We start from the raw sequence: 26,747 nt of genomic DNA, 5'->3' as shown, positions 1-26,747 counted from the left end.
TGAAAAGCCAAATGAGGCTCTGAGAGATTGTGATGCACCATTCTGATCTTTTATTGTCCTAAAGTGATTAAAGTAAACAGCAGATTCATTGATTTTGAAAATGATAATGTAAAGTAACGAAAACTCATCCGGAATATTACGAACACAGTGAGGCTCGTGAACAGTCTAGCCAGTCTTTTATTGTCAACATCGTCATAGAACAAAGGCAAATGAACACAAATAATAATCATTATAATAATTAACATTTTTAATAATAATTATAGACATTTTCATCTGTAGTGCACTTAAAACCTCCACACTCTTCCTCCGTGTTAAAGGCAATCCAAGGTCAAACAATCTGCTGAGCTTTTTTTTCTTCCATTGGAGTCATTTGGTCGCTTCGTTCAGGAGTGATTAGGTATAGAGCTCGGAGTTTCCTTTGAAAGAGCCGCCTGGTTGAAACGCAGAGAGCCGTGGGAGCACTTCATCTCTGTGATGCTCTGTGTCTGTGAGCTGAGGGACATGAACGTCACACTTACTGCTTTAAGCAGCGTCTTGTAAGAGACAGTCTGTCCACATAGAGCAGAGCCTGTAGAGGATGGGGTGTTGGAACGTAGCCTGTTTAAAGGTTTCATACAAGATTGTACTTGGGACAAAACATCCAGGGCAACAAAACAAAAAATCGAAAATGTTTGATTTAATCAGTGGGTTGAAAACATAACTTCATTTCTGTCTTGAAAAAAACATATTGTTAATTCTTCCCACAAAAAAACAACAACCGTTAGATCATCCTGTGAAAAGACATCAGGCTGCTGGTTGTTTGAACTCACTACAGAGACGATGAAGAGATGAAGCCCTGGAAGCAAAATCAGTCACAAGCCATTTTCTGTTTTTAACTCTGGACGAGTTTCAGAGCAGAAACTCTTTTAAAGAGCAACAGACAATAACACGTGACTGGATCAGTGGTTCCCAACCGACGCATCAGGATCCAAAAGGGTCCTCAGAGTAACCTGAAGGGTTAAGTGATGATTTAAATCTAAATCAAAATTAAATACTACCACATTTCTATTACTTATCCAACGTTTGTCTTAATTCTTGTTAGATACTGGGGATTTCACCTCTTTGGGTTTCTGAAAATCCTTTCAAAGATTTTAACATACAGACAAGGGAGAGGTGTCAATGTTCTCATTAAAGTCGGAGCAAAAGAGCACATGTTGCTTTAAGGGGTGTTCAGCCAAAGAAAGTTGGGAACCACGACCAGAGATTGATCCCTGACTCCCCAACAACAGACAGGACGTCAGTGCAAAACCCTGGACTCTATTAATCCAAAGCTGTTCGAAAATAACAGGCAAGTGCTGATTCGGCTGGTGCACATCATTTGTTCATGGTTGCATGTACAGCAGGTAGACGTGTGTGTACATACATACACTCTCTCACACACACACTCTCTCTCTCTCTCTCTCAAACATTCTCACACACACGCTCTCATATTCACACAGCTCTTTCTAGGAACCACACAGGCTCACAAAGCAGCACTAAAGCGGAGCATTTGCAGTTTAAAAATATATTGCCACACTGACTCTGAGACCTCTACCTGAAGTGCAGTGCCTCTATCAATCCAGCAGCTCTGCCAGACTTGAGTTCATTGGTCCGAGAGGCACGTAATCGCGGCTAAAACAGCTTAAAACAAAACACTAAGGATTATTTCATTTTAAAAATAAAAACAAACAATTCAGTATAAAGGGCAGGATAGCTTCAATACAGTGTACTGGAAATCAGTCAAATCATAAAATAGATCTAAACTTTGAATTAGTTGCTATTTCCTACTCTTTTCAAATAAACTCTGTCCTTTTAATTCACAGAACCAAACTTCAGCTAAGCCAGTAGCCAGTAAAAATCACCCGAGTCAAAGCAGTTGCCAGAAGCTGCAGTTGTAGGAAAGATAAATATCAAACCTGGGCACAATACTCTGAACAAATACTTGTTTTCTGATCTATTTAAATGTGAACAAATATATTGATTTTACCACAGGAGTCGGACTCTCAGGCCCTTTTCACACATTGGACATTCAAATGAATTTGAAGTTGACTTTTCAAACTACTTTCCTGAACTGTACACACGAGGGCAGTGCAGCTCCAAAAGGGAAAAGATGTGTTTTCAGCCTGTCTGTTTGTTGGTTGTCTGTAAACAAGGTCGACAGACAACACAGGACGGATTACCATGAAAAGTGGAAGGAAGATAGATGCGGTATGGGTCAGGGAGGAGCCCAACCAATTTTGATGCAGATTGTGCATTGTGATCGTACATTGTGAGATACGGCGTTTGTCGGTTTGCCAGATAAGGGTGGTCTTCAACAGTTCTGCGAAATTGCTCAAGAAATTATGCTGCAGAAATCTGTAGAATGCTAATATCTAGGAACATGTGCAATTTGGGGCAGATCCAGGGAATGATCCAGATCTGATTGTCATGAAATGAGGAGCAAAGGTGGAACATGGCCCAATGAAGAACCCAACAATTTTGTAGCAGATTTGAATAAATGGGCGGATCAAGATTTATTTTCGATTTGAGATGGCGAGATAGAGTCTTTAAGCCTCTCTGTGTGCCTTTCTAACTAAGCATTGTTTCTCTCAGGTTGACCAAAGCTTAATCAGAAAAATGCCATGGAAGGAATTATTATCTTTCATAACAGTCTCTTAAGTTTTATGTTTAAATGACCGTAGCCTTTGTGTGAAAAGGGCGTGGAGAAATAATTTATCTGAGAATCAACAGTGGTCATGTTCCTTTTCAGCTCATGTGACACAACTGATGACTTGATGTGGTAAAGCCTGCTGAGATCAAAACAGCTGTTTGCAGCGAGTATCGTCGCCCAGGTCTGAGAGGACTGGAACGGAAAGAGAGGTGGTCAGTGACTACAATCAAGGTCGTGTTGTGCTCTTCTTCTTCTTCTTCTTCTACCTCCTCTGAGTTCCCTCTGTTCCCGGCACTAGGTCCCTCCTCCCTCGTCTTCTTGTTCCTCCATGTTTTTCCGTGCCATCCTCTCTCTCCGCTCCGCCAGCCGCAGACATCGAGGGCATTCTTTACCCGCCCGGAAGCAGTTTCGATGGTAACACGCACGACACTCTGGAAAGAGGAGGAACATCACAGAAACAAAAGTTAGTGACGGAGCGGTACAAAGGAGTTGCGGCACAAATGTGTCACCTTATCAAAGGATGATCTTCACAAAGAGCAGCTCTTGTGTTACTAAAACAAACAATGCGGCTGTGTTCACATAAGTCAAGCCAGATAAACCAGTTTGACGACACAGCAGCCAATCACGATGAGACCTGAGGGAGGAGAGGGGAGGTGAGGAGTATAAAAGGCAGCGGAGCGAAAAGCAGCGAGACAGAAGGGAGGCGGAAGAAGGAAGATCGGAAAGCTGACATACTAGGACACACACACACACTGATACACACACACACTCCACATGTTCAGACACCTTTAGTGCGTTTCTCCAAAAACTGTCAAATGATGTGCTTCGACACAAACTTATTTCCCGCATGATTTTGTTACCGTTTCCAAAACTAATGAAAATAATGAAGAGTGGATGAAATGACAAGCCATTCAAATTCAAAAATAGTGTTTATTTCAGGTTCACATGAGAATGGAACTTAAATAATAGCAGGCAGATCTAATGTCAACTAAAAAGCATCAATTACACATTCAATATGACACATGGCACATCGCATTATTAAGAATATTCCTTCGAAAAAAATCTAAATGGAAAAAAAAAAAAAAAAAAAAAAAAAAAAAAATCAGACGAGGCAGCAAAACAACTGGAATAATGTTTCCTCTGCGGTCAAGTCTACATTAAATATAAAACTACTTTTGAATGAACCATTCAGAGTAATCAGCTCAAGTGTTCAGTTAGACTAAAAACAAGTGCAACAGACTAGTGTCACAAAAGTCCAAACTGAAATATATGACCGAAGCAAACTGAAATGTAAACGTCTAAAGAGGAACACACCCCTTTGGTATCATTTTCCATCCCTAGCACGAGAAATCATCTTGATATTAAGCTGCAATCCATCTCTGACCAACAGGAAGTGAACAAGACCAAAACAGCACAGAGCTCAGAGCCGAAGATGTGAAAGTAAACCAGCAATTCATCACCAGCACTTAAAGAATCAAGACCAAAAGATATCCATCACCAAATAGCTGCCAAAAACACATCATCCCTCCACCTTTGCAAAGACACGAGACACCAACACAACCAGAGCCGGGAACACAGCAACAAACAGGAGCAGTGAGAGAAGAAACAAAACAGAGTGAGAAATGTGTCAAACCAACAGTCAGACGAAAGAGTGGGAAAAGGAGAGAGAGGAGTGAGAGTGAAATAAAGATGTAGGATTGCACAATTAATCTGAACTAATGTGATTATTTGCATTCTCTCTAAGGATCAGATGATTGATACCACTCTTCTATTTTCGGGAGGTTAACAGATCAGATGAAAACTACTAAAAACATGTAAACAAGATGAAGGCGTTAGTATAGAAAACCTCTGTAAACCTTAAATAACTTAAGAGGTTTGCTTTAAACATTCAGACGAGGAGAAATGATCAGTATCTGGGAACTTACAAGATGCTGTTCCCTGAAATATTACCTCTTCAACTACTCTATGTGTAGATCTAATTCTTCGTAGCTTGATTTGTCTTACTCTTGTCCTCCGCCTCTGTCAGTACATTCATCTGTGTCATTTAGCTCTGCGCTCTCTCCACCCTCCGTCTTGCTCTCCTCTTCTGCTCCCTCCCTCATCTTCCTGCCTCTGCTTACTCTCCTGGCTTTACGAGTTTTGCGACCTCTCCAGGTCGTCTGGGTGATGGTCGACTGTTTTTGGTCTTCCTCTGTTTCTACCTCTCTTTTTTCATCACTTCCCTCGTTTTTATCCTTCTCTCTGATTTTCCCTCTGAAGAAAACAGCTGACAACTGATGGGGCTTTAGCAGTTTCATGATTGTAAATTTCTCCCGTTTTCCTGTACCAGCTCCTTCTCTTTCTCCTTTGTCTTGCTTTTCATTACCCTCATCAGTCTCCCTCTTGCTTTTCGCCTTCTCCTCGGTTCCTGCTAGTTTCTCCGACTCTTCCACTTTAATTTCTGTTTTCTCTTCACACTCTGTTTCTCTTTTGGAGAAAACCTTGGGTAGACTGAAAAGCCCTGATAGCTTCCAATGTCCTTTTGTCTCTTGACCAACTTCATCGAGACTCTCTATGCTGCTGCATGTCTCACTCTCACTATCTCCTTTTGAGATTCTCTTCTTTAATCTGTCAAGTTGAAGAACTTTCAATAAGTTGACGCTTTCCCTTCTTACATGCCCATCTCTCCCTTCCTGAGCATTTACTTTCTCTTTGCTGTACAACTCCTCTTGTTTATTTCCTATCTCCTCTCCCTCTTCCTCCGTTTCTGACGTCCCTCCTGTCATCTCCTGCTCTTCTTCATCTCCTTTGTCCCTAGAGAAAACATTAACTAGCTTTACTCTCTCCTGCCTCTCTTCAACCACTTTACTGGTCTTTTCCCTCTTCTCCCCCCTATGCACACCTGTGTCTAAACCCTCCTCCCCTCCCTCGCCCTCTCTCCGATCTCGAGAAAGGGCCTTTGCCAGCCTACGGGGGTTGGAGAACTTCCAGTCTCTCCAGGTAAGAGGAATGAAGGGGGTGCGGGGGTTGGGGGCTCTCAAGCCGCCCAGGCCTGCTGCCAGCAGAGAGGGCTCACCTTCGCAGCGCTGGCACTTGTTCAGCTGAAAGGGGAAGATGATGTCTTTGTCGTTGCCGCAGAACTCGCACACAAAACCCTTCGCCTGGCAGAGCTGCGGGGGAAGGACGGACAGAACCATCAAACAAGTATCTGGTTGTTTACTGACTTCATAACAAGTATGTAACTGATCTATCAATTTGAATCACTGTGACCAATCACCATGGTACAACAAAAGGCAATAAAAGAAGCAGATGCTCATCTTACCACACAACCATCTACGTGCATGGTACCAAGCTTAATCAGCTCTTTCATCCGGGGGGCCAGTTCTCCGTTGCGCACAGCACTGAGGTCATTGAGGGAGAAGAGGTGAAGGTCCTCAGTCAGGTGACCTGGCAGGCTGTCGAAGTGTTCCAGCACCCTAAGGGACACACACACACACACACACACACACACACACACACACACACACACACACACACACACACACACACACACACACACACACACACACACACACACACACACACACACACACACACACACACACACACACACACACACACACACACAGAGTTTAAGATGCCTGTCTGAACGAGGAGTATAGTTTTGTGTGATTTCAAAATTATTGTGAAACTCAGAAACATGCAGCAACAAATGATCTTATACCCTTTAGCAAAGCGACAGGTCTTGAAGAGATTTTTCATGTGAAACAGCTGCACCCTCAAAACCTAAATGAAACAAAAGATTACTTTAACACACAATCAAGTAAAGAACAACACACAGTAATGAACTGCTGACAGACATGCACTGAACTCCAAACAATCTCCTGACATTATCCGGAGGGGCTGTATGTGAGAACACAAATTTGCAAGTCAGTTGCCATGGAAATTCTCCTACTAGCCCTGCAGTAAAAGCTCTGACTGATTAGTATTGCCCAAGTTAGTCCATGTGTGATTACAACAAATATCAATAACAAATTCTTAACTTTTAAGGTGTTAAATATCCTGTGTTAGCTGATGGAGATGGCCAAACACTGCATTTCTCGTCTCAAAATTTGCATGTCCTTTAAGTAAAAGCTACAAATAACCCTTAATTAATCCATGAATCTTAAACCAACACTGTTGAGACGGTCAGAATTCAAAACAACATTTAATTAGTTTGCACCAAATCATATTCGAGGCACTCTTCAAAAGAAATAGATTCCTTAGTGGTAGTAGATTACAGCTTTTGATGGTTTGCTCTATCATTTAATTAAATAATAGGTAAGGTACCGTGCGGTTTAGACAGTTTAGCACCACTGCCGACCACTGAGCTGTTACTCTGAGGCAATGAGTCTTTTTTTAGCCTCCTTTCAATGGGAGCTGTTGACATGAATGGTTCTATTCATTCTGATTTCACACCCTGATTACTGGACTATTTCCAGCTTCAGAATCTGTCACAAGTTTGTCATTTTACAATTAGGACACTTCATGCTCTGTAAACCGGGTAATGATCTGTGTCAAAAGTTTATATTCATCTTTTTATCAATTATCAAATGTTTGAAAATGTGAAATGTTTGAAATAATTTAAACTTGTTTTGTGGGACACTAGAAAAAAATTAATAAACGTAGGCAAAATTTTTCCACCATCTGGTTAATGACAAATTTCCCCTCCCACTGTGGTACTCACTCGTACAGCCTCCAGAGTTTTAACCTTCTTGTAGAGGCCGCTGTTGATGTCATTAGGGTTGAACAGTGGGTCTCCAGCAATCTTGCTCAGAAGGTCACGGGCAAAGTTGCTGACGTAGTACTTGCTGAAGTCCCACTTCCTCAGCACTCGTCCGGGAACCACCGCCTGGGCGTTCTCATGGCAGCACTGACAGAAGTAACGGCCGAGGTACTCACAGTAACGCAGTCGCTTAATATAGTCTGAGGAGGAGAGAGGCAGCACAAACACAAGCAGGGAAGAGGTGAGTGTTTTTAATGGATTCTGCAAAGACTTTCTTTACAGAAGTTAGAAATGTTAAGCAAGCTGATTCAGTTGGAAAGAGACTTGCTCTAAGTCTAACAGTTGCACTGTCTGCTTGTAAAATGTAGGTAACCACAAAAATTGGAATTGCAAATGTTAAAATAAATTCAGTTTAAATGGAACCGTGTTCAATGTGTATGTTACAACTTAAATTCAGGAACGAGAACATCCTTTCCCGTTTGGTCGGACAGAAGAATTTGTGGATTGCTAGTCAAACCTGGGTCGATGCGGGTGCCACAGCCAGCGCAGCGGTAGTTTTGTTTAGCCACAACTATCTTCTTCCTGACAGGGAAACACATAATAGTAACATATTAAGAGCGAGGACAATCCATATTTCAGATTTCAAAAGGCTTCACAGTCACCATGTTTCTCTACAGTTATTGTGAGAGGTGTTACATAATGAGATGAAGCCTGCAGTCTCATTATGAAGTTCTGAACAAGAAACGTGAAGCCTCAGTCTTTTTAAACCCCGGAGGATCACCGAGACAATTTTTCTGTAATCTGCAGCTTATAAGCAAAATAATCATTTTGATTAGTTAACCAGAGCTCTGTTGTTTGTGTCATGGCACAGCTGAAGCAACAGCATGTGAAGGGTAGACTAAAACAGAAAGGAACAACAAAAGAAAAACAAAAAAAAAGTGTCAATATTAGCAAAGGAAGGTAACACTGGATGTGGACTCACTTGGGGGCGGGATGGATGTTGAAGATGATCTGCGGTCGCGGCGGTGCCCACTCGAGGTTGCCTCGCACACGAATCCTCAGCTTGTAGATGTCTGCGTGTTCACCGTCGTCAGGTGAGATCGGGAGAGAGTCAGGGATGGGCAGCAGCTGGGTGACAGCAAAAAAAGAGTTGTGTGAGTTCACCGGTCATTTGTGTTTCGAACGGTCTTACAGACTTCTTAGTTATATCGGTCATTGTAAAATTTGTGTCATATAGTGAAAATATAGTACGCAAATAAAATGTTGTACCTTCTGTGGAGCGTCGTGTTCTGGGACCAGCCAGTCCAGCTCCGAGGCAGCAGGAAGCTGCATGCCCTCAAACTGCCTGAGCAAACCCATGGCTACTGACTCAGCAGAGTTAGACTGAAGGAAGGATGGAGAGCTGAAAACACACAGAGAGGAGATTCTCTTAGATTAAAAAGTTTAACACTCATTCAATAAAAAATGTTTACATTATAAAAATAATAGGCAACAAGTGTCTGCACAACTTACATGGACTCGGAGCTGAGGAAAGATCTGCTGCTCACACTACGCTTTATGTCTGCATCTATAAGACAAAACAACAGTTGAGTAATAGATTTGAGCAGAAAGAATAAATGCTTTTTAACCACCAGCCACAGAGACTACAAGATTTTCAACAATAGTTGTAGTAAAATGCAAATGTTATGATTTCTAGAGAGAAAAAGAGAAGAATGGTTGATTCTATCTAGACAAAAATGTATAAGCAGTTGGCTAGTGGATGGTGTTCAACTCTCACCACTCCTAAAATGGCATCATTTGTTAAAGCTAAGCAGCATTAATTCAAAAAGAAGAAATGACTCAGAAAACGGGAAATAAAAAAGGGAAAGACAAGTTTCCCTTTAAAAAGACTTTGTGTGAATTTCCCTGACAAAAAAAAAAAATCACATCTGATTATATTCAAACATGAATTTAAATGCAGTGTATTTTATCAGGTAGCAAGCAGGAAAGAGATGTTCTGGTAGAACAGAGATAAGACAGACAACATGTGAAAGTAAAGACATTAAGCTGTAGAGGTTTGGCAGAGCAGGAGACTTCCCGCATGGATTGATATTTACTGACACTGGTTAGATTCTGAGCAAAGAGCTGGACAAGACAGTGTGTCAGCAGCAACACAATTGGCGAAGCATAGAGACGAATCAATTTGGCCTGAGGAGTGAGTGAAGTTAAACCATTTTCTGATTTCTCATTTGTTCTGATGATTTAGGAAGATTGTCAGCTGTAGAGTGAAGCTGTTGTAGAAGACAAAAGCTCAAAAAGCACATGTGAGCAGACAGAACGTGTTGATTCACTTTCAGCCATTTAGTGTCCAGAGAAATGAGGTGCAATTGCAGCACAAGCAGGTTATTCAGTAGGAATGGTTTATCACTGGCATAATACAGATCAATGAATATACATATATAATTGTAAAATCAGATTGATGTAAATTCCATTAAGGTTCATCATTAAAATATTTAACCTACTGCTGCTTCTCCTGAATAGATTTAGAGAAATCCAGTACCAGTATGTGTCTGCCCAAATACCTTCACATCAATTAAGTAAGTTGTAATTTCATATAATGAGGACAAAATAACATCAGGCATGCAATTTCAGATCTTGTTAAATAGTTTTGGATTATGATATGGTTACTGGATTTAAATGTAGTTATTTTGATCAAGAAAAGTTAAAATAATCTGGGTATTAATTAAGGAATTCCATGTTAAATTCAGCCTTATATGAACAGAAAGGTGTATCACTTAAAGCAGCAAAACAATATATTTTTGACTAATCACAACATTTTCTCAGACAAAATCTCAATGTTAGGTTTCCTGCTGTACAGAACCCTGGTTTGACTTCAAACTTAAAAAGGAATAACAAGTTGGAAGATGTGTATGTGACAGCAATCACACCTCATTCTCACTGGGACCACTTAGGACATGATGAATAATTGTATTCATGGATGGATGGATGGATGGATGGATGAACACCCGAGTTATAGTCAGCACAAAATGAAACTTGTTATCTCACTCGATTCCTCATGAGCCTCCCTGAACTCTAACATGCACCAAACTACCAAAATCCTGGAGCTCTGAGCAACAAGCACAGACAGAAACAGACAAGCGCACAATCCAGCTGAGGTGAGGAAGCAGCTGGCTCAGCTCCAAACTGAAAACTGACAGCATTCTCCACCCTGCTATGTGAATGTTTTTATGGCATACTGTAGAGCTGGATCATCAGAGAATAAATGTTTTTATCTTAACAAAAAAGGCCATCATACTGATCATCATCACCATTAAAACTAATGAGTAAATCAGATCCAAAGTTGTTATTGTGAAAAAATGGAAATCCTGCTAAAGCAGGCATCATACCTAAGACATGATTAGAGTTGTTTTCACCGCAAGATCTTGTGCAAACACAAACTGTACTGGCAGAAATCTAATATGAAAGCTGAAATTATCAGTTTGGAGAGGAGCCATCAGCTTCCTGTCAGAGCAGCACTGCCTCAGTAAACAGTGTGTGTGCATCCGTCGCCCACACGTCCAGCCTGCAGATACCTGAGAAGAGGGAGGCGAGTGACAGGGAGAGGCCGTTCTGAGACACCGCCAGCAGGGACTGACCCTCACAGCCATCTGAGAGACAGAAACTAACACTCAGCACAACCATCACCACAAGCACACATACATTTCACCACTCCACAGAGACGTGTGTCAGTGTCCCACGCAAACATGCTACAGCTTAGTACACTGCGCCCATACTACACTTATGGAAGTGATACAGCTCCAAGATTCAACACAGGTATCTTTGCACATACTGCAATACTGAGAGGTGCAGACACAATTAACACATCAACACTTACAGATATAAAGGTCAAGTACATTATACATGCACAAAGGAAATCCCACAACCCATGTTAGTCGTATCAAATGTTAAGATATTTCTCTATATTAGTGTCTCAGAAACTTTCATATGTTTCCTCAACTCAGAGGAAATGTTTGGAAAATGATAGCATAGAATATAGTAGACGATTTCCAACAAAAACAACACCCTTCAAACCTATTTGAACCATTATAATCCTGGATATGCCATCTTTCTAACTGTAATGTCTGGATAAATAGCAACACTAAAAAGATAATTTTACAGAACTCACACTGCAGACTATCATTCTGTGACCTTTTAAATCAGACTACCCTGTTTACAGTCCATGTTAAAACGTGACATGCTCATAGGGCGATATGAAGACTGCGAGATGATGAGGTTATGAATGGAACACAAACATACCCATTCACACAGAAAGAAAATGAATTTCTTAAAGGGGTCATGTGCATTTTGGATTTTAAAATTAAACACTTTTTCCAAATAGATATTTTTATATTGCTATTTTGCTTGCAGGGCTATACTAGCAACCCTCAATTCCATTTGAAAATGGAAGACTAATTGGGAACCTCATTACAAACTCATTTGTTATGTGTTCTGTTCTTCACGTTCCCTCATTCCCTCTCTCTACCTCTTAGTTCGCACTCCTCCACCTCCTCAGCTGAGCCCGAGTCCGACAGGCCCTGGTAGGAGTCCTGAGAGCTCCTCCTGGAGCCTCCACTGTCAGTGGAGTGAATATCTGCAGGAGAGGAAGATAAAATAATAAGTATAAAAATAAAGACTCAATATACAATTTCAATTTATACTATGATGCCAGTGGGGCTCATTTGTTGAGCCAGGGGAAATATTTGAGACTGAGACATACAAATCCCATTGAATACATCCTGTTGAGTGAAGGATCCAAATTCACCAAACCAAACCTGCCAAGATTTTGTGTATATTTGCAAAAATATAAAGTATGTTTCATATCTAATCTAAACCTGAATATATAAAATAAAATATCAACCCAGACCATGAGTTTTGTGAATGAAACATCATGCAGCTGTACAGATGACTATATGTTTTATCTAATTGCATCCCAATCCTTTCTTACTGTGTTGGGAGGTTGTGGAGGGCGGCAGGCGGCTGTGGCGGATCAGTTGCCTGCGCAGGCGGATCTTCTGCTTGAGCTGCTGAATCTCACAGTCACTGTCTCCCTCCTCCTCGCCCTCCTCTTCCCGACGCCGCAGGTTGCACTTCATCAACTCGATTGCTGCAATAAGTGACTCGGAAATGCTGAAATGGGCATTTTCCTGAAGAGAAAGACAGAGAAAATTAGATATCAGCTCAAGAATAAGACTGACTTCATTGTTTTAACCCTCTTTTCTCTAAATTAGCCACATGAATTGTAGAATTGAATTGTTCAAATAATTATAATTCTCCATTCACCAATTTGCATAAAAGTGTATATAACAGAGTTTGAACAATTAGAAATAACTGCAGATGTAATTAGTTATGAGCAATGTGTTTAAATGGACCACACTCTGACCTTTTCAAGGTCAGCACAGCTGCCAAAGTCCTGCTCTGACAGGTAGCTGATGAGGCTCTGGCCCTCTGACGGTTTCCTGAACATCCCATCTGGCACACTGCTGTACTGGGATCCATCTGAAACACCAGAACGTACAAAACCAAGCACCATTACATTTTGTATGCAAGTGATTCAATGTTGGAATTCAAAATAAATGTTTGGCTTTTTGCACTTTAACAAACACTTAGATGAAATATATCAGGATTTCATGACCTGTTTTATCTAAATAATAACAACCTTTCTATGAACTGACTGCTCAGGGTCCAGAGAGTCAAGTTAACAGACTAGCTGCATACTTACAGGAGCAACAAACACATAAAGTTTCCAGTGGATTTTCTCACATCTTACTTAAACTTGAAAGATCCCTGATTAAGACTAAACTGTATCTAGTTAAATATTGTTTACATCAGTGCTTGTTTGTGACTATAGTTTATGTTCTTAAGCAAACAGAATAACAGAAAACTCACAAGACTCCATGTAGAGGGAACTTGGATTGCTGGAATCACTGCTCTGAGGAGAGAAGGGGCTGTAGTCCTTCATGCAGTCGTCACCGGGCGATTCTATGACACAAACCGTCCATGTTAACGGCCTGTTATTGAAATTCCTGAGTCGCTAAACTACATAATGAATTCTTAAAAATATATGGGAATGCAAAACATCATTCATACACAAACTCGGATTTGATGCATCATTGTTTTTGTATGAAACAATCAATAGGATCTGTGGAAATGGTTCATTTCATTGCATGCAGAAACAAATAATGAATATGACGGTTGATCCTTGTCAGTATAATGTGTGTCAATTCGTATAATCTATTCATAATAACATAGTTAACTGTACTTTACTTAATGATGGTATTTTACCTAAAGAAAAGGTATAAAATATACTTTTCACATTATTTTTCACAATCCAAGAACTAAATCCAGACGTTGACAAACAGCATCTCTAATAATGTAACACACCATGATACTTTCAATGAAAGAATTAGATTTCATGAAAAATGTGTGCATGAACAAAAACAATAAAGTGGTCATTTATGACTTTGTCAAGTCACTTGACCTGAATAAAAAACAGACTCAACAGAACAATGAAAAGTGAACCTCAATGACTAAAAGCACATACTATGAAGGTAAAGGTGAAACTGAAAATGAGAAGGGTGGAGAGACTTCATCACCATGCAGAGAAAAATAAAAAAAAGAAGGGTGGGGATAGGGGCTGAATGATGGAGTACAGTTAACTGCACTGCCGACCTTCAACCGGATCCTCTATTATTATGGTGATTGTTCGGGGGGGCCCTCCTTTTGCACAAACAGTAGAAAAAGACACCAGAGAGAGAGAGATAGAGCAGAGGGAGAAAAAGTTACCTCAAGCAAAGAGAGGGAAACAGCGAGCTAAGAGTGGAGACGTTAATACAGAAATATTTCAGAGAGGAAGTGTGCATCTTCTGAGAATGTGGCCCGACCACATGTTACTGAGAAACAAATAAACATAAAGACTATCCAGGCTTAACTAAATCTATGTTTCAGTTTCATTTTATAAAGACAGTGTGCAAAAAAGAAATGTTAAAGAGAGGTGTTTTTATCATCTTCAAAGAGATGGCGGCTCATTCTTTACTAGTTTAACCCTTCCTTAAATGGATTTATGTTTTTAAATATGAATAATCATACTCAGATTTCTGATTAACTTTCTCTTTAATTCAACATATCTTACATACTAGCTGTTAGAGGTTACCCTGACCTGCTACCAATGACGCCCTCCGAGTTAACTTACCATTCCTGAGTTTCTGATTGATCCCTGTGTCTGAGAACGAGCGGGTGTGTCCTCGGGACCCTCGGCCCGACCCCCTCTGGACCTCAGAGAAAGACGAGCGCCGAGGTGGGGGCGGGGCCTGGGATCTTCGCTCCATGGAATGCCCCAGGGTCACACCCTCCTCGCTACTGTGGGTGGAGCTTTGGGAGTCACGGCGACTGCGTTTTCCCAGGTTACCGATAGCCAGGTACTCTGGCCCGTCGTCATAGTCACCATCACCAGAGTCCCCAGCTTCAGGATGGGGATGGGTGGGCCTCGCGGACTCCGTTAGGGTGATACAAGGGACCGAGACGGAGCCGGGGGGGGATGTTATGCCTCGCTCGCTCTTCCCTGGCCCGGACAGACACACCCAGGGAGGTCCGACGATGCTGGCAGGAGAGGTAGTGTCTGCAACACAACGTAAAGATGAGGTGAGGCGGGTTGAGAATGATGATTTGATAGAAACTAAATTTAAGATTACAGGTAATAAGCTGAATGCAAAATCATTGTTTCAAACTAGGTTATTAGCATTGTAATTTAATATTCTTATTTTCTACATGCATGCAATATATTTCCATTTTTCCTGAGCTAAATTGGATTTTCTATAGGGATCTGTGAATAAAAGTGATGTAAATAATGTATTTAATGCAAAAAAAAGTAACAATGATCCTAAAACATGCTTGGAGGAACCAGAGGAACTTGTTTTTTTACCCTTTTAGTGAGCTAGTTCAGGACATAGAGTTTTGGAGGCTTTATCAAGACATTCTTCAGTAACTGACGTGGCCCAGAGACAATCAGGCCTCTGTAATGAAGTCAGTCAGTCCATTCTCAAACTATAGTGCATTCATACGGCCATCCCCTGATCCCATCTCCTCTTTCCCTGCATATACTGATGGCAGAAAAATGACAACTTTCCCTTCAATTGTTTCACTCAATCAAAAAACTCAAAATCCTTAATTTGAACAAAGAAAAACACTGAATTCCTGATTCTCAAACTGACATCAAAGCCATAACAATTAAGCTTTAGGATTGAATATTGACCCAAAGTGCTCGCTCTGAGTGAATATCATTGATCTCAGTTATCGCTCCTTCTCCAGGTGAGAAACACAAAGACACATTTGCCAATTCAGACATTCACATAGCAAGTTATAATGCTTTATGTTAACTCACCTCCCATCACCATCATTTACATGAAAAAGTCCAGAAAACATTTTATGAAATATCCTGTATTTCATTGACTATTGAACATAGTTAACAGAAATAAATAAATATAAAAACAGGAAAGACCACCTATAAGCCGTTTGCATAGGCATTAAAAAGATGAGTGGTACAAAAAATAAACAGATCAAAAACTCAACATTCTTCGCTCACTTGTGCTGATGATGCTTTGGGGACGGACTCCCGTAGACGGTCCAGATATGTGGCTGGTGATGACTGCTTCGCGCAATGAGCAGTTGGAGGTGGTAAGTCTGCGGTTTAGAGTTTCTCCTCTGGGCACTGCGTCACGGTTTCTCCAGGCTCCACCGGCCCCTGGCAACACACACAGGCTCTGGCTCTTCAACAGACCCAGACATTGTGGGCCCTTCAGAGGGGACAGCTGGAGGGTGAAAAGGAAGGGTATTAATAAATACAAAAACATGTGGCAGTTCTTCTTCACCACCACCACCACCACCACCACCACCAGGGCTTGTAAAATCACATTATGAACCTCAAGCAATTACGTAATTTCACAAGACGCACCCCAACTGTGTCTACTTGGGCCAGCAGTTTGGGATTGTTCTGTTCCACAGCTTCCAGACACTGAAACATGGCTGTCACGTGAGGCTCGCTCAGCAGAAACGCATAATCTGAAAGATAAGAGATACAATAATAGAAAACAAAGGACAAGGGACGTAGACAGAGAGGGTTTACAAAAAAATAGTAGATGGAAAGAACAAGGAAATTGAAAGATAACAAAAGTTTGTATAGAAGTACAAGGTCAGACAAAAAGGGGGAACTGAGAGTGATTTTAGACATTTCTTACTTCAGTTTACACTACCCAACAATGTCTCTTATATTAAACAGGAACAACTCACCATTATAGTATTTACGTGCATGTCCCAGATGCCTGAGCAGAGGTCGGAGCTGAGCTGACAGCATGTGAACCTGTAAGCTGTGAAGCAACCAGCGCTCGGCCTTGTAGCTTTCACCAGCGCTCTGCATCCCGCTGCTCAGCACCGGCTCCAGCTTACTGAACTGAGGATGGAGAGCGAGGGAAGAAGAGAGAAAGAAAGAAAGAAATGTAAAGCAAGTTTGTGATGGGAACAGTAGACGGGGAAAGATGCTGAAATTAGTGAAATGATTTCCATTTCAGTAAAAACAAGAATTCTAATAAACAGCATCATCTAAACTTGTTATGTTTTTCATTTTTTGATTGTCATCACTGTTTGTTGTAAATAAAACAGCACAGTAGCCAGCATCATGGGATCTTCTTCACTGGAGTTTCTGTGGTTGACTTTTAAGTTGATGGCACAACAAACCAAATTCGTCTTCTGTTTACTCTAAACATGATGTTTATAAGCAGCCCAATAAGGTCTAGCAGTTTGTATGCTATACTCTCATAGAACGCAGTTTAATATATTTTTCTTTGTCATGTCTTTCATGTCTATTAACTATAGAAATGTATTGAAATTAATTTAACTTATTACTTTCCACAGTAATATTCTTGTAATGTAATTAGGTAAATTTTAGGTAACCGACAGTAAATGTATGGATGCATAAGCCAATAAGGAAATAACTTAATTACTCAAATTGACTCTTGCCCATTATGAAACAATACATTTTCTAGCTGTGGCTGGCGGGAGCAGGATATCAACTTTTTATAGATGTGTTACTTCTTCCTATTACTTGCAATCAATTTATTGCCTGATTTTTAAGATTAGTAGATACTCAGGTTACAACAGGCCTGATCTGGTGTGATGCATGTCAGTCGAAACACAACAGTCAAATGAGAATTGACAGAAACATATCAGCACAACACCAAGAGAGTGCCGAGAAAATATAAAGAACAAATCATCTCATGGTGATTGTATCATGTTCCTGGTGGACAGAGACAGCGGATGGAAAGACGATTATTAGATTCCTTTGCTTTTACACAAAAATGTTTACACTCAACAGACGGGGCTGGAGTTAAAGGGGGACTGTTCTCCACAACACAACACACAACACTTACTTACAAGGAAAGTAAAACTAGTTTATCAGTTAAATGAGAATTAGTTTACTGCCACAGTGAGACACACAAACCAAACACTACCATTACCTTTTCTCCTAAAATGTACAAACTGAATTAGAGCGAGTACAAATTTGAGTGTTTTTCAGTAAACGTAGAACGTGACATTTTTAACCCATTCAAAGATTTGGATAACAAACATTAACTGCTTTAAGTCAACATTAAAGTTTGGTCAGTGACTTACTTTCACTTAAGCTGTGACATCAGTGCTTCTACTTTACTAAATATACATTTCTCAACCCTCATAGTACCACCCTGCATGAGGCTGTCTGTGACCATACCTGTTCAACGTGTGAGGCGAGGTGAGGGCTGATGTTGCGGACACACCACACAAACGGCCAGTAGTCTCTCTGCTTGTAGTAAACCTGCAACACAAAACCAGGTGTTCACATGATCCTGACTTAGAAAAGCAGCTTCAATAAGCCCAATGAGTTATAATGGAGAGGGAGAGCGTCACATGTTTCAGTACCGTTCCCCTACATTTTATAAGGTCCACTGATAATTATAGGTTAAACCTCAGCGATAATGTAAAAACTTCTCAAAAAGTTTTTGGAAATATCCATCTAAAAAACAGTTACACACATTCCTACCAATGTGTGGGAAAGTAAGAAACTTTCCCAATTAAAAAAAAGGTAAAGCTTCAGCTCCTTGTAATATAATTTAAGTTTTAAAGACATCTGTCTATAGGTTGTGTGTGACATTTCTCTTGTATTGTCCTACAGTTTACACCAAAGCCCAATGTAATGGGACAGGTGTAAGATAAGTAATCTGGAAACATTGAGCTGATCAACACTGAATTGTTCCAAATGGGGTTGTGGGATACAGCTAGAACCAATACCCTCCATGTTCCATGTTCAATCACAAAACATGTCGAGACAACGTTGTCCAGTGACAATTCAAATTCACAGGTTAAAGTTTCACAAATGCTAACTTTGACCTGCAAGTCTGCCAAAGCTAAGCAGGGTTCACTGCTGACGCTGATGAGTAATCTACTTTGCTTACAGATTGCGCAAAAAAAACAATTACAAAAGAGAGAGTGGCATCGGTCAGATCGGCTGACCTGCTCATTCTTCAAGCCGTGACTGAGGATGTTGTTCATGTCCTTCTGGAGCCGCTGCAGGCCGCCATAGCGGGACCACACATTGGGGTTGTTAGTGGACACGAGACCCTCTACTGTGGTCTTCAGGGAGGACAGCAGCTTCCAGTGCTCCCTCCTGGTAGAACAGCAGGAAGAAGAAGGAAGGAAGTTTAGGAATGAGGAAGGAGGTAAAGAAGCGCTGGTGTCAGCAGGGTTGTGACCTGAATCATTATTCACATGAACAGAACCCCCTTTCAGAAAATAAAAAAATACAGGCAATTGAGTTGTGAAATCCAAACTCTGCACTCAGTGACTACCAACACTTCAATAAATGTGTTAACAGGGTTGCCACATCCTTTCCTGCATTGGCACACACATTACCATAACTAGAAGTGTGAAGTCCGGCACTAAAGTTAAACCTTATCTTTAATACAGATATAAAAATATTCTGATCAAAGAGTGTCGGATACAAAACTTAAAAGATATCAGGTCTCATTCCCTCACAGACAATCGATCACTGGCTCATAACCGGGAGTTCCTCTTTTTTCACCTGTAGTCAGCAAACAAACTGAAAGCTTTTCAAAGTGAGTCACTTAACAGCAGCAATGGGACAGAAAATGTCAGATGAGGATAAAGAGACTCTAGGGCACATCATTTAACTTGCCATCAGTTGCCTTTATATTTGTCATGTGCTTAAATGTACAAAATAATTCACATAACTGGAGGATGGTGTAAATAATCCCTCTAGTTGCAGAAATTATGAATGAAACTATTTAATTCAGGACACAACCTAGAATGTGATATTTTATTTTCCTGAAAGTCTAAAAAGATGAAGACAGTGCATATATAGAATATATGATTTGTGGGATAAATAAAGGTTTTGAATCCTCCTGAATGGCACATTTATGAACACCGGTCTATATATAAAGCATCAGTGCTGAGCAGCAGCATCACAAGGTCAGCTGCCAGGCCTAATAACATCACATCATTTAGCATGAAGACAGGGAGGCTGAATGTTAGAGATTATTCTCCACATAATGTAGGGTGTGTGTGTGGGGGGGGGGGGGGGGGGGGGGGGGGGGGAGAGAGATCAAGGAGTAAAATCCCCCCCAGCCTCAGAGAGATTGCTGAGGTTAAAGATTAACTTCACAGCGGTTTTGTGAGTGTGTTTGTTTAAATATTATCTCCCTTTTAATTGTTCAACATACAAAGAGGATTAGAGTTATCAGTGCCTTGCTCATCTAGTGGTAGAATACAACTAAGTACTTCCTGAAGTACTGTTCTTAAATACAGATAAGAGGCAACTGCTATTCTTCATTAAAAGCTTGTTTAGAATTCTACTTCATCTTAAGTCAGAATCACATTGATATTGTATTTTCTGACAGTATCAGGAATTCAGAACTACATCGGTACTTTTAGTTAAGAACATCAGTATTTCCCAACTTCCCTCATCCTCCCTGTACCTTAAATGTAGGTAGGTATTACGACAGTAAATACTATACACAGTGTGTACTGTATATGCAAATGCACACAATATGTTCCTTGTTCAGAGTTAATTTACTCATCTGTAGCTCTTGTTACAGCTCATCAGGTTTAAACATGGAGGAACTGTGCAGTATTTACTCAAGTCAACTCCTACTGAACATGTGTAGAAAGTAAACACTAATGTTTTATAATGTCAACGTATTGTAAAACATGCACTTTTAGTTGTCTCGTTGCATTATTGTAACTTTAATTACAGCTGCTTTGGCTAATGTGAAAGACATGTTTATTTAGATTTTACTACATTTGACAGGTAGCTAGTTAGCGGTTAGCACAACCTAGCTAGAGGGCTAGTTAACAGTTAACTTAGAGCCAGTATGTGGCAGTCAGTAACAATGTCAGCACTAACTATGACTAAACCTCCGCGAAACAGACGCGAGACAAACAGTTCAAGTTTCTGGTTTGAACGATGGAAGCCGTAATGCTAAAGCTGCTGCCTTCGAGCTGTCAAACATACCATGTCAGGTTAGCTTAGCCTAGCATTGCTGCTAGCTTCCTAACTCCACCACCACTGCTGCTAGAGATTTGTAACGTGGCTCAATTAAAGCGAGTTGCTGATTCAAGAGTCGCCGCGGGCCATGTTGGATTAACTAGTGTGAGGAACCGTTTGTAATTGTGCTGTAACTTATACAACCACTGTCCCTGTTAGCTGCTAGTTGCTAGCTGTAAGCTGTTAGCTGGTAGCTGTTAGCTGGTAGCTGGTAGCTGTTAGCTGTTAGATGCTAGGTGTCAGCTGTCAGCTCACCTGCGCTCCTCCGCCTCTTCCTCCGCCGCAATCTCCATGTCCTCCTGGCGGAGCAGCGCTCCGTACAAGGCCGCCAGCTTCCCCGATATCTCCTCCTGCCAAGTGTGAAACAACGGAGTTCGGTCGCAGGGGCAGGGTTGCTTGAGAGAATCAGCCGCTCCGCCCGTCCTCCGCCGCCATGTCCGCCTGCCCCGCCCGCTCCTCTGCGCCGTGAATCAAAACAGTGCAGGCCGCATGACCTGCTCTGGGGGGGGGGGGGGGGGGGGGGGAGAGGTGTAGTCCTCCGCTCTGCCCACTTTATGACATCCAGGCTTTTACTGTGAAATAAAGTCCTCTGCTGTTTGCTTCTCTGTGACTGATGTGTTTATTCATCACAGACATGTGATTAGTGCAATGAACTGTTAAAACCTGAGGAATCAAAAACTAAAACACAGTTATTTTAGTCAGTACTTCCACCTGCTGTTACAATCTGGTATGGTGACTGTGACTCTGAACGCTGGTTGATCTCTGGTGTCTGAGTAAAAGTATCAGTACATCTGACAAAATACTCTTACAAGTAAAAGTGTTGGATGAACTATCAGACTTAGCTTAAAGTACCATTACAACTGTAAAAATACTTTGTTACAAGTGAAAGTCCTGGATGAACTATCATACTTAAGTAAAAGTATTAGTAAATCTAAAATACTCTAGATTTACATAAAATATAAACGTAGGCGTACATACCCCATTTTGATGAGAGCTAGCCTTCGTTGTAACTAAATTATATTACTGGATATTTATTTATCAGGATAATTTATTTTACAGTTTTCAAATGTGCAAAAAACTGTTTAACTTATTCCGACTAAAATATTCTGAGATAAAAATACAGACACTAGAAAACAGGGTAAGAGCAAAAATAGTAATACCTAGAAACTCCTAGACCTCCACACATGTACCTTTGCCTTACAGTCTCCTTAAATTGAATTCAAGATGCCCAAAATGTCACGCTTATAGAGGGAAGTCTCTTAAATTAGCCAGATTCTTTCCATACCCATGAATTATTCCCTGTTATTGTACATCTGACTTCTGACTTTTAACAATTGCATTATTTCTACTATGGAGCTCACCTGCCAAACCTCTTTACGTGATTGTACATGTATATACGGTTTAACAAAAAAAACATCTCAATCTATGAGAGACTTTGGTGAAAGTGCCAACAACTCACACCCATTTGAAACATGACAAGCATGTTGGGAACCATCGGTTTAAACTTTATGACTGTGTTGTATTATAACCATGTTAAAACTCAATCTGAATAGTAAACGGTGAAATAAATAGCTGAGTGAAAGGTACAAAATTCTACATATTTTTTTAATATAATGAATAAGATTAAAAAAAGTAGCACAAAATGGAGATCACCCAAGAACAGTCGTACATCCTGCTCAAAACAAGGCGATTTAGTTTTTTATGAGCCTTCATGTCACTGTCACATCACACCCACAAGATGGCGCCACAGTGTTGATCTCGGTGTTAACTCCATAAACGCAGGCAGTGTATCAGTTCTTGGTGGCGGTGGTGAGTCAGTCCACAGCCAGTGTCCTCCAGCAGGCGTGGCTGTGGAGGACTGAATGGTGAGTAATTGTCTTTGCATAATATGTGCAAACACATTCAAGCACAATGTGGCGAGTCCCTGCACACAACAGGCCTCCACTGGGATTACATAACACTTCCTTCCCCACTGTGCTGTGAGACACTTGACACTTGAGATCCGTTGGTGCTGTGGTGACGCTGTGACAAGTAGATTGCACAATATATCACAAGCTAAGAGAACGAGGGAATCTGATCTTATATTTTACTCTTCTTTGGTGATATGGAGGAAATACAGAGGCCTGTGGGAACACATCAATATGAATCTCATAATACCAGTGATGAAGGAAGTGATTACGTCCTTTTACTTACATGTGAAATCAGCAACATCACATTGTAAAAGTGATTATGCTGAATCACCCCCTTCATACCGGTATTTTATTATATGATATTTGGATTAATGTTTTTCTATGTATTGACTTTTTAAACATCTTATTGATTTTGGTCTATTGCACATGTAGGCTATTCGTCATAAAGATAAAGGTTGGAAAATGTGTAATAACTTATCACACAAATTGCAATACAGTTTTAAAGTTGTTAATACACTTGTATCCTGGAATGTATATAGTTTATAGTATTGTATTTTTACTTTGCTTTATTTAAATCTAATTATTGCGCTAGTTGCTTAAATAACCCACTTTTCATTGTGCTTACATATGACACAAAAAAAACTTGAATACTTCCTAAATTGAGTTTTTCTAGCAATTAAATGTCTACCGAATATAATTGAGCTGTTTTCATTATTTTTCATGTGACATATAATCAAAGATTTGGAGTGTCATACTTACAATATACCTCAGAAATGTGGTGGAGTAGAATTATAAGGTATTATTAAGTGGAAAGAAAAATGTCTTTCCGTCATTGCATGATTCACTCGATCACCTGTTCTGCTGAGAGTGTTTCACAATGTGTCCTGACTCCTGACACGTATGCTAAGGAGTCAGGGCACGTCGGCACAAGCTGATGATCAAGATGTGAGAAGAAGAAGAGTTCAGCTCCTTTCCGTCATCCGTGGATTTGCATGTAGTGGAACTGTACACAGTGACGTAGCGACACACCCCGTCCTTACCACAGCTGTGCACAGGCCACGGTGACTCAGAGCTGTAACCTGCCGCAGCACGAACACACATGATGAATGGAAAGTAGGTGATTTAGAGGATTAGTCACAGTGATGCAAAGTCCGGTTGATCCAGTTTTTTTAATTTGCAACAGGGCTCCTTGGTATTCTACTTTTTTTTTCTGTTTTAACTGAATGAAAGAGTGAGAAAAGGCACATTCATCCAGAAAAAGTATTTCTGCAGTGTGGTGTAAAAACACTCAGAGGAAACATGATTGAGCCGAAAGGATTGATTCATGTCATTCAGAATCTATCAAGTAGTGTCACATCTTTCCGAGAGAGATATTATTCATGCGGAGCAATTTGTCATCATCTCCTGACCAAAAGTATCATGTTCGAGCTGTAGAGACATTTTTTTTAACAAGTCTGACACGATAAAAAAATAATTTGATAGAGTATCTGAGCCAAAACAAACAAAAATCCACCAAGATACTCAAGTGAAAATAAACAATTCAAGGTTTTCTTAGGACTTGAGTGAGAGTCGATCAGATTACATGTAACTTTGTAAGAGTTCAAAGAGGGGAAATTTGATTCACATGGCGGCACCTGTAAACAAAGAAACCAGCACTCTGAGGAAACGGCTGTTCTCTCCAACACAGTGCAAATGAAAGGGACATCTGATGATGGATGTCTGTTGAGGGGCTAACAGAGACCCCTTCACCTCCATTTCTTCTTATGTGCTCTATGTGAATGGATCAACACTCTAGTACTTTGTGATTTCCATTGTGATATAGGAGTAAGTTTTAATTAGTGTTACACAAGTGATCTAGATTATAAAGATAGAAGCCTTTCTAGGGAAAGACGGTAAATGGTGAGTAATTACATTTCCTGATAAAATCCTCTTCGTCTCTTGGCAGGCTCACTGTTTTGGAACAGAGCCGTCGTTCTTCTCAGCCGGTGGCAGTTTGTGTCAACAGGCCGCTGGGATTCAAAGGGACCAAAGGTGGAAATCAATAAGGTCACGTTGTGTTGATGCATTTTATTCTGGTCACAAATAGAGATGATTTAAGATTGGGGTCCCACCGATTTGGATTTTTGGGGGTTAGATGCTGATACCTACTCAGCCTCCAATGTCCAGACAGGTTTTCATTTGAATATATGCACAAGAAATTTAGATGTAATCTCTTTACAAGAGCAGCAAGAAATTCCTTATTTGACATTCCAAGGTGAAAATAACATTTGGAGGTTTTTAGAAAAAAGATTACAAAAAATGAGATACCAATATTAGAGAATACTTCAATACAGATATATCAGCGGATATATATCATTCCTAAGATGTCCTTCTAAAACCCTTATGATGAATAAATGTAATTGATTCTTGATGTTAAACCCTTATCAGCTGCAGACAGTCACATATAGATGAGTGGCGTGAAAGCAGGATATCTGTGGTAAGACCAAACACTATAACCTCCTTCAGACATATAGGGGAGTTGCTATGGTTTGTATACCTTCTCTCTTTGTTGCAGGCATGATATGCATAGCTTGATGCAGACCATGAAAAAAATGTGTGTGTCTTTGCCAAACACAACACTGCTTCTATCAGCACCTGAGAAAGAAAAGAACAGAAGCATTGTACAGTCGGGGACACGGAGGACGCAATGTCCTGAGATGTCCAATTTGGGCATGAAGAAGCTGCGGAGTGTTTCATAAACAACATGTGGGGCTTATTATAAAGAGCAGGTCCATGAAAAGTGGCTTATTGAAGTCTGATATATAAAGAGCTCACTCGTGACTTCAATATAGACCACTGAGCAATTAAGTAACTGACCTGGCCTCAATGCTCACGTCAGCGCTGCTTTGAAAATAACTGTGTTTCTGGAGCAGTAATAAGGTGCTAATTTATGACAGTGGGGAGAGTCACACATGCACAGCAGCAGTGTTGTGCAAGTTCACTACTCTAATCAACAAGTTCAAAGTTCAGTTCATACAAGTAAACATGAATAGTTCACGTTCATAGTTCACCATTTAAATTCTGAAGTAGTTCATATTTCAGTTAATTTCATAGTTTTAAGGTGGAAAGTGAGAATGAAAGACTTAACTTGTTAAAGAAAACCTTATCCATCACTACCCCTTGCCTTTACTGTCGGAATGTTTATAAGACAGTGTGTAAAAATCCCTCAGATAATAATAAGGTGCATCGGATCTCGGATGTAGTTGCTGAGTCTGCGTCTCTGCTTTCTCTAGCCATCTGTATGAGACCGAGAGCTGTTGTGTTGCAGGTATGGCCTGCCCCTTTAAGGAAAGTTTGTAGTGTGTGACGTAGTGCACCAGGGTATTGTGGGAAAATACGCTAAAAGTGTGTTTATAAGGAGAAGTGACGGAGCACCTAGAGGTGATGCGAGTGTTGCTCCTGCTGTATATCCGAGAAATAAAGTGGCCGCATTCCAAGTAAAGAAACATCTCCTCCTCCTTCTTCACGGAGCGGTCAGGACGGCTGGTTACCAGCCAGACAGCGAGCCAAGATAACCAGTGACAGGGGCGGCTCCTGGTACTGCGCACATTTTGCGCAGAAGCCTACTGCGCACATTCTGCGCAGAAGGCCACCACGCACATTCTGCGCAGAAGCCCATTGCGCACATCCTGCGCAGAAGTCTACTGCGCACATTCTGTGCAGAAGCCCAATGCGCAGGAATTGCGCGCGCAGCTTCTTTTTTTTTTTTTTAAATAAAAACTTCCCCTGTTTTTATATTTAATTAATTTAAATTAACATAGT

At 40.7% G+C, this 26,747-nt stretch overlaps 1 protein-coding gene across 3 annotated transcripts; it reads right to left on the bottom strand.

Moving 5' to 3' along the window:
* Window positions 1-159: 159 nt before the first annotated feature.
* Window positions 160-21,486, bottom strand: rubcn (rubicon autophagy regulator). Of its 3 annotated transcripts, XM_053429769.1 has the most exons (22): window positions 21,292-21,486; window positions 18,987-19,140; window positions 18,208-18,291; window positions 16,734-16,893; window positions 16,399-16,505; window positions 16,030-16,255; window positions 14,641-15,066; window positions 13,338-13,430; window positions 12,832-12,947; window positions 12,397-12,595; window positions 11,935-12,042; window positions 10,985-11,059; window positions 8,925-8,979; window positions 8,682-8,814; window positions 8,395-8,540; window positions 7,930-7,994; window positions 7,374-7,612; window positions 6,372-6,433; window positions 5,970-6,123; window positions 5,724-5,817; window positions 2,935-3,099; window positions 160-2,860 (listed from the first exon to the last, which is right to left on the bottom strand). In XM_053429769.1, the coding sequence occupies exons 1-21, from the start codon at window positions 21,327-21,329 to the stop codon at window positions 2,963-2,965; spliced, it is 2,871 nt and encodes a 956-aa protein (XP_053285744.1). In that variant the 5' UTR covers window positions 21,330-21,486; the 3' UTR covers window positions 160-2,860; window positions 2,935-2,962. The 3 variants fall into 3 exon arrangements, with proteins under 3 accessions (XP_053285744.1, XP_053285743.1, XP_053285745.1); XM_053429768.1 differs by having other exon boundaries at window positions 160-3,099; XM_053429770.1 differs by lacking the exon at window positions 10,985-11,059 and having other exon boundaries at window positions 160-3,099.
* Window positions 21,487-26,747: the final 5,261 nt, after the last annotated feature.

Source organism: Pleuronectes platessa, chromosome 9 (genome assembly GCF_947347685.1).
Source record: "Pleuronectes platessa chromosome 9, fPlePla1.1, whole genome shotgun sequence".
Lineage (NCBI taxonomy): Eukaryota > Metazoa > Chordata > Actinopteri > Pleuronectiformes > Pleuronectidae > Pleuronectes > Pleuronectes platessa.
Note: the sequence above shows the minus strand (reverse complement) of the source record. Positions and strands in the feature narration are given on the sequence as shown.

Excerpts from the sequence above, each read along its gene's own strand:
- rubcn (XM_053429768.1), bottom strand. The coding sequence starts at position 21,329 with ATGGAGATTGCGGCGGAGGAAGAGGCGGAGGAGCGCAG. Across the intron at positions 8,980-10,984 it reads ACTCGCCTCCCTCTTCTCAG|ATGCAGACATAAAGCGTAGT; the intron begins GTATCTGCAGGC and ends TTTGTCTTATAG. Across the intron at positions 6,124-6,371 it reads ACCTGTCGCTTTGCTAAAGG|GGTGCTGGAACACTTCGACA; the intron begins GTATAAGATCAT and ends TGTGTCCCTTAG.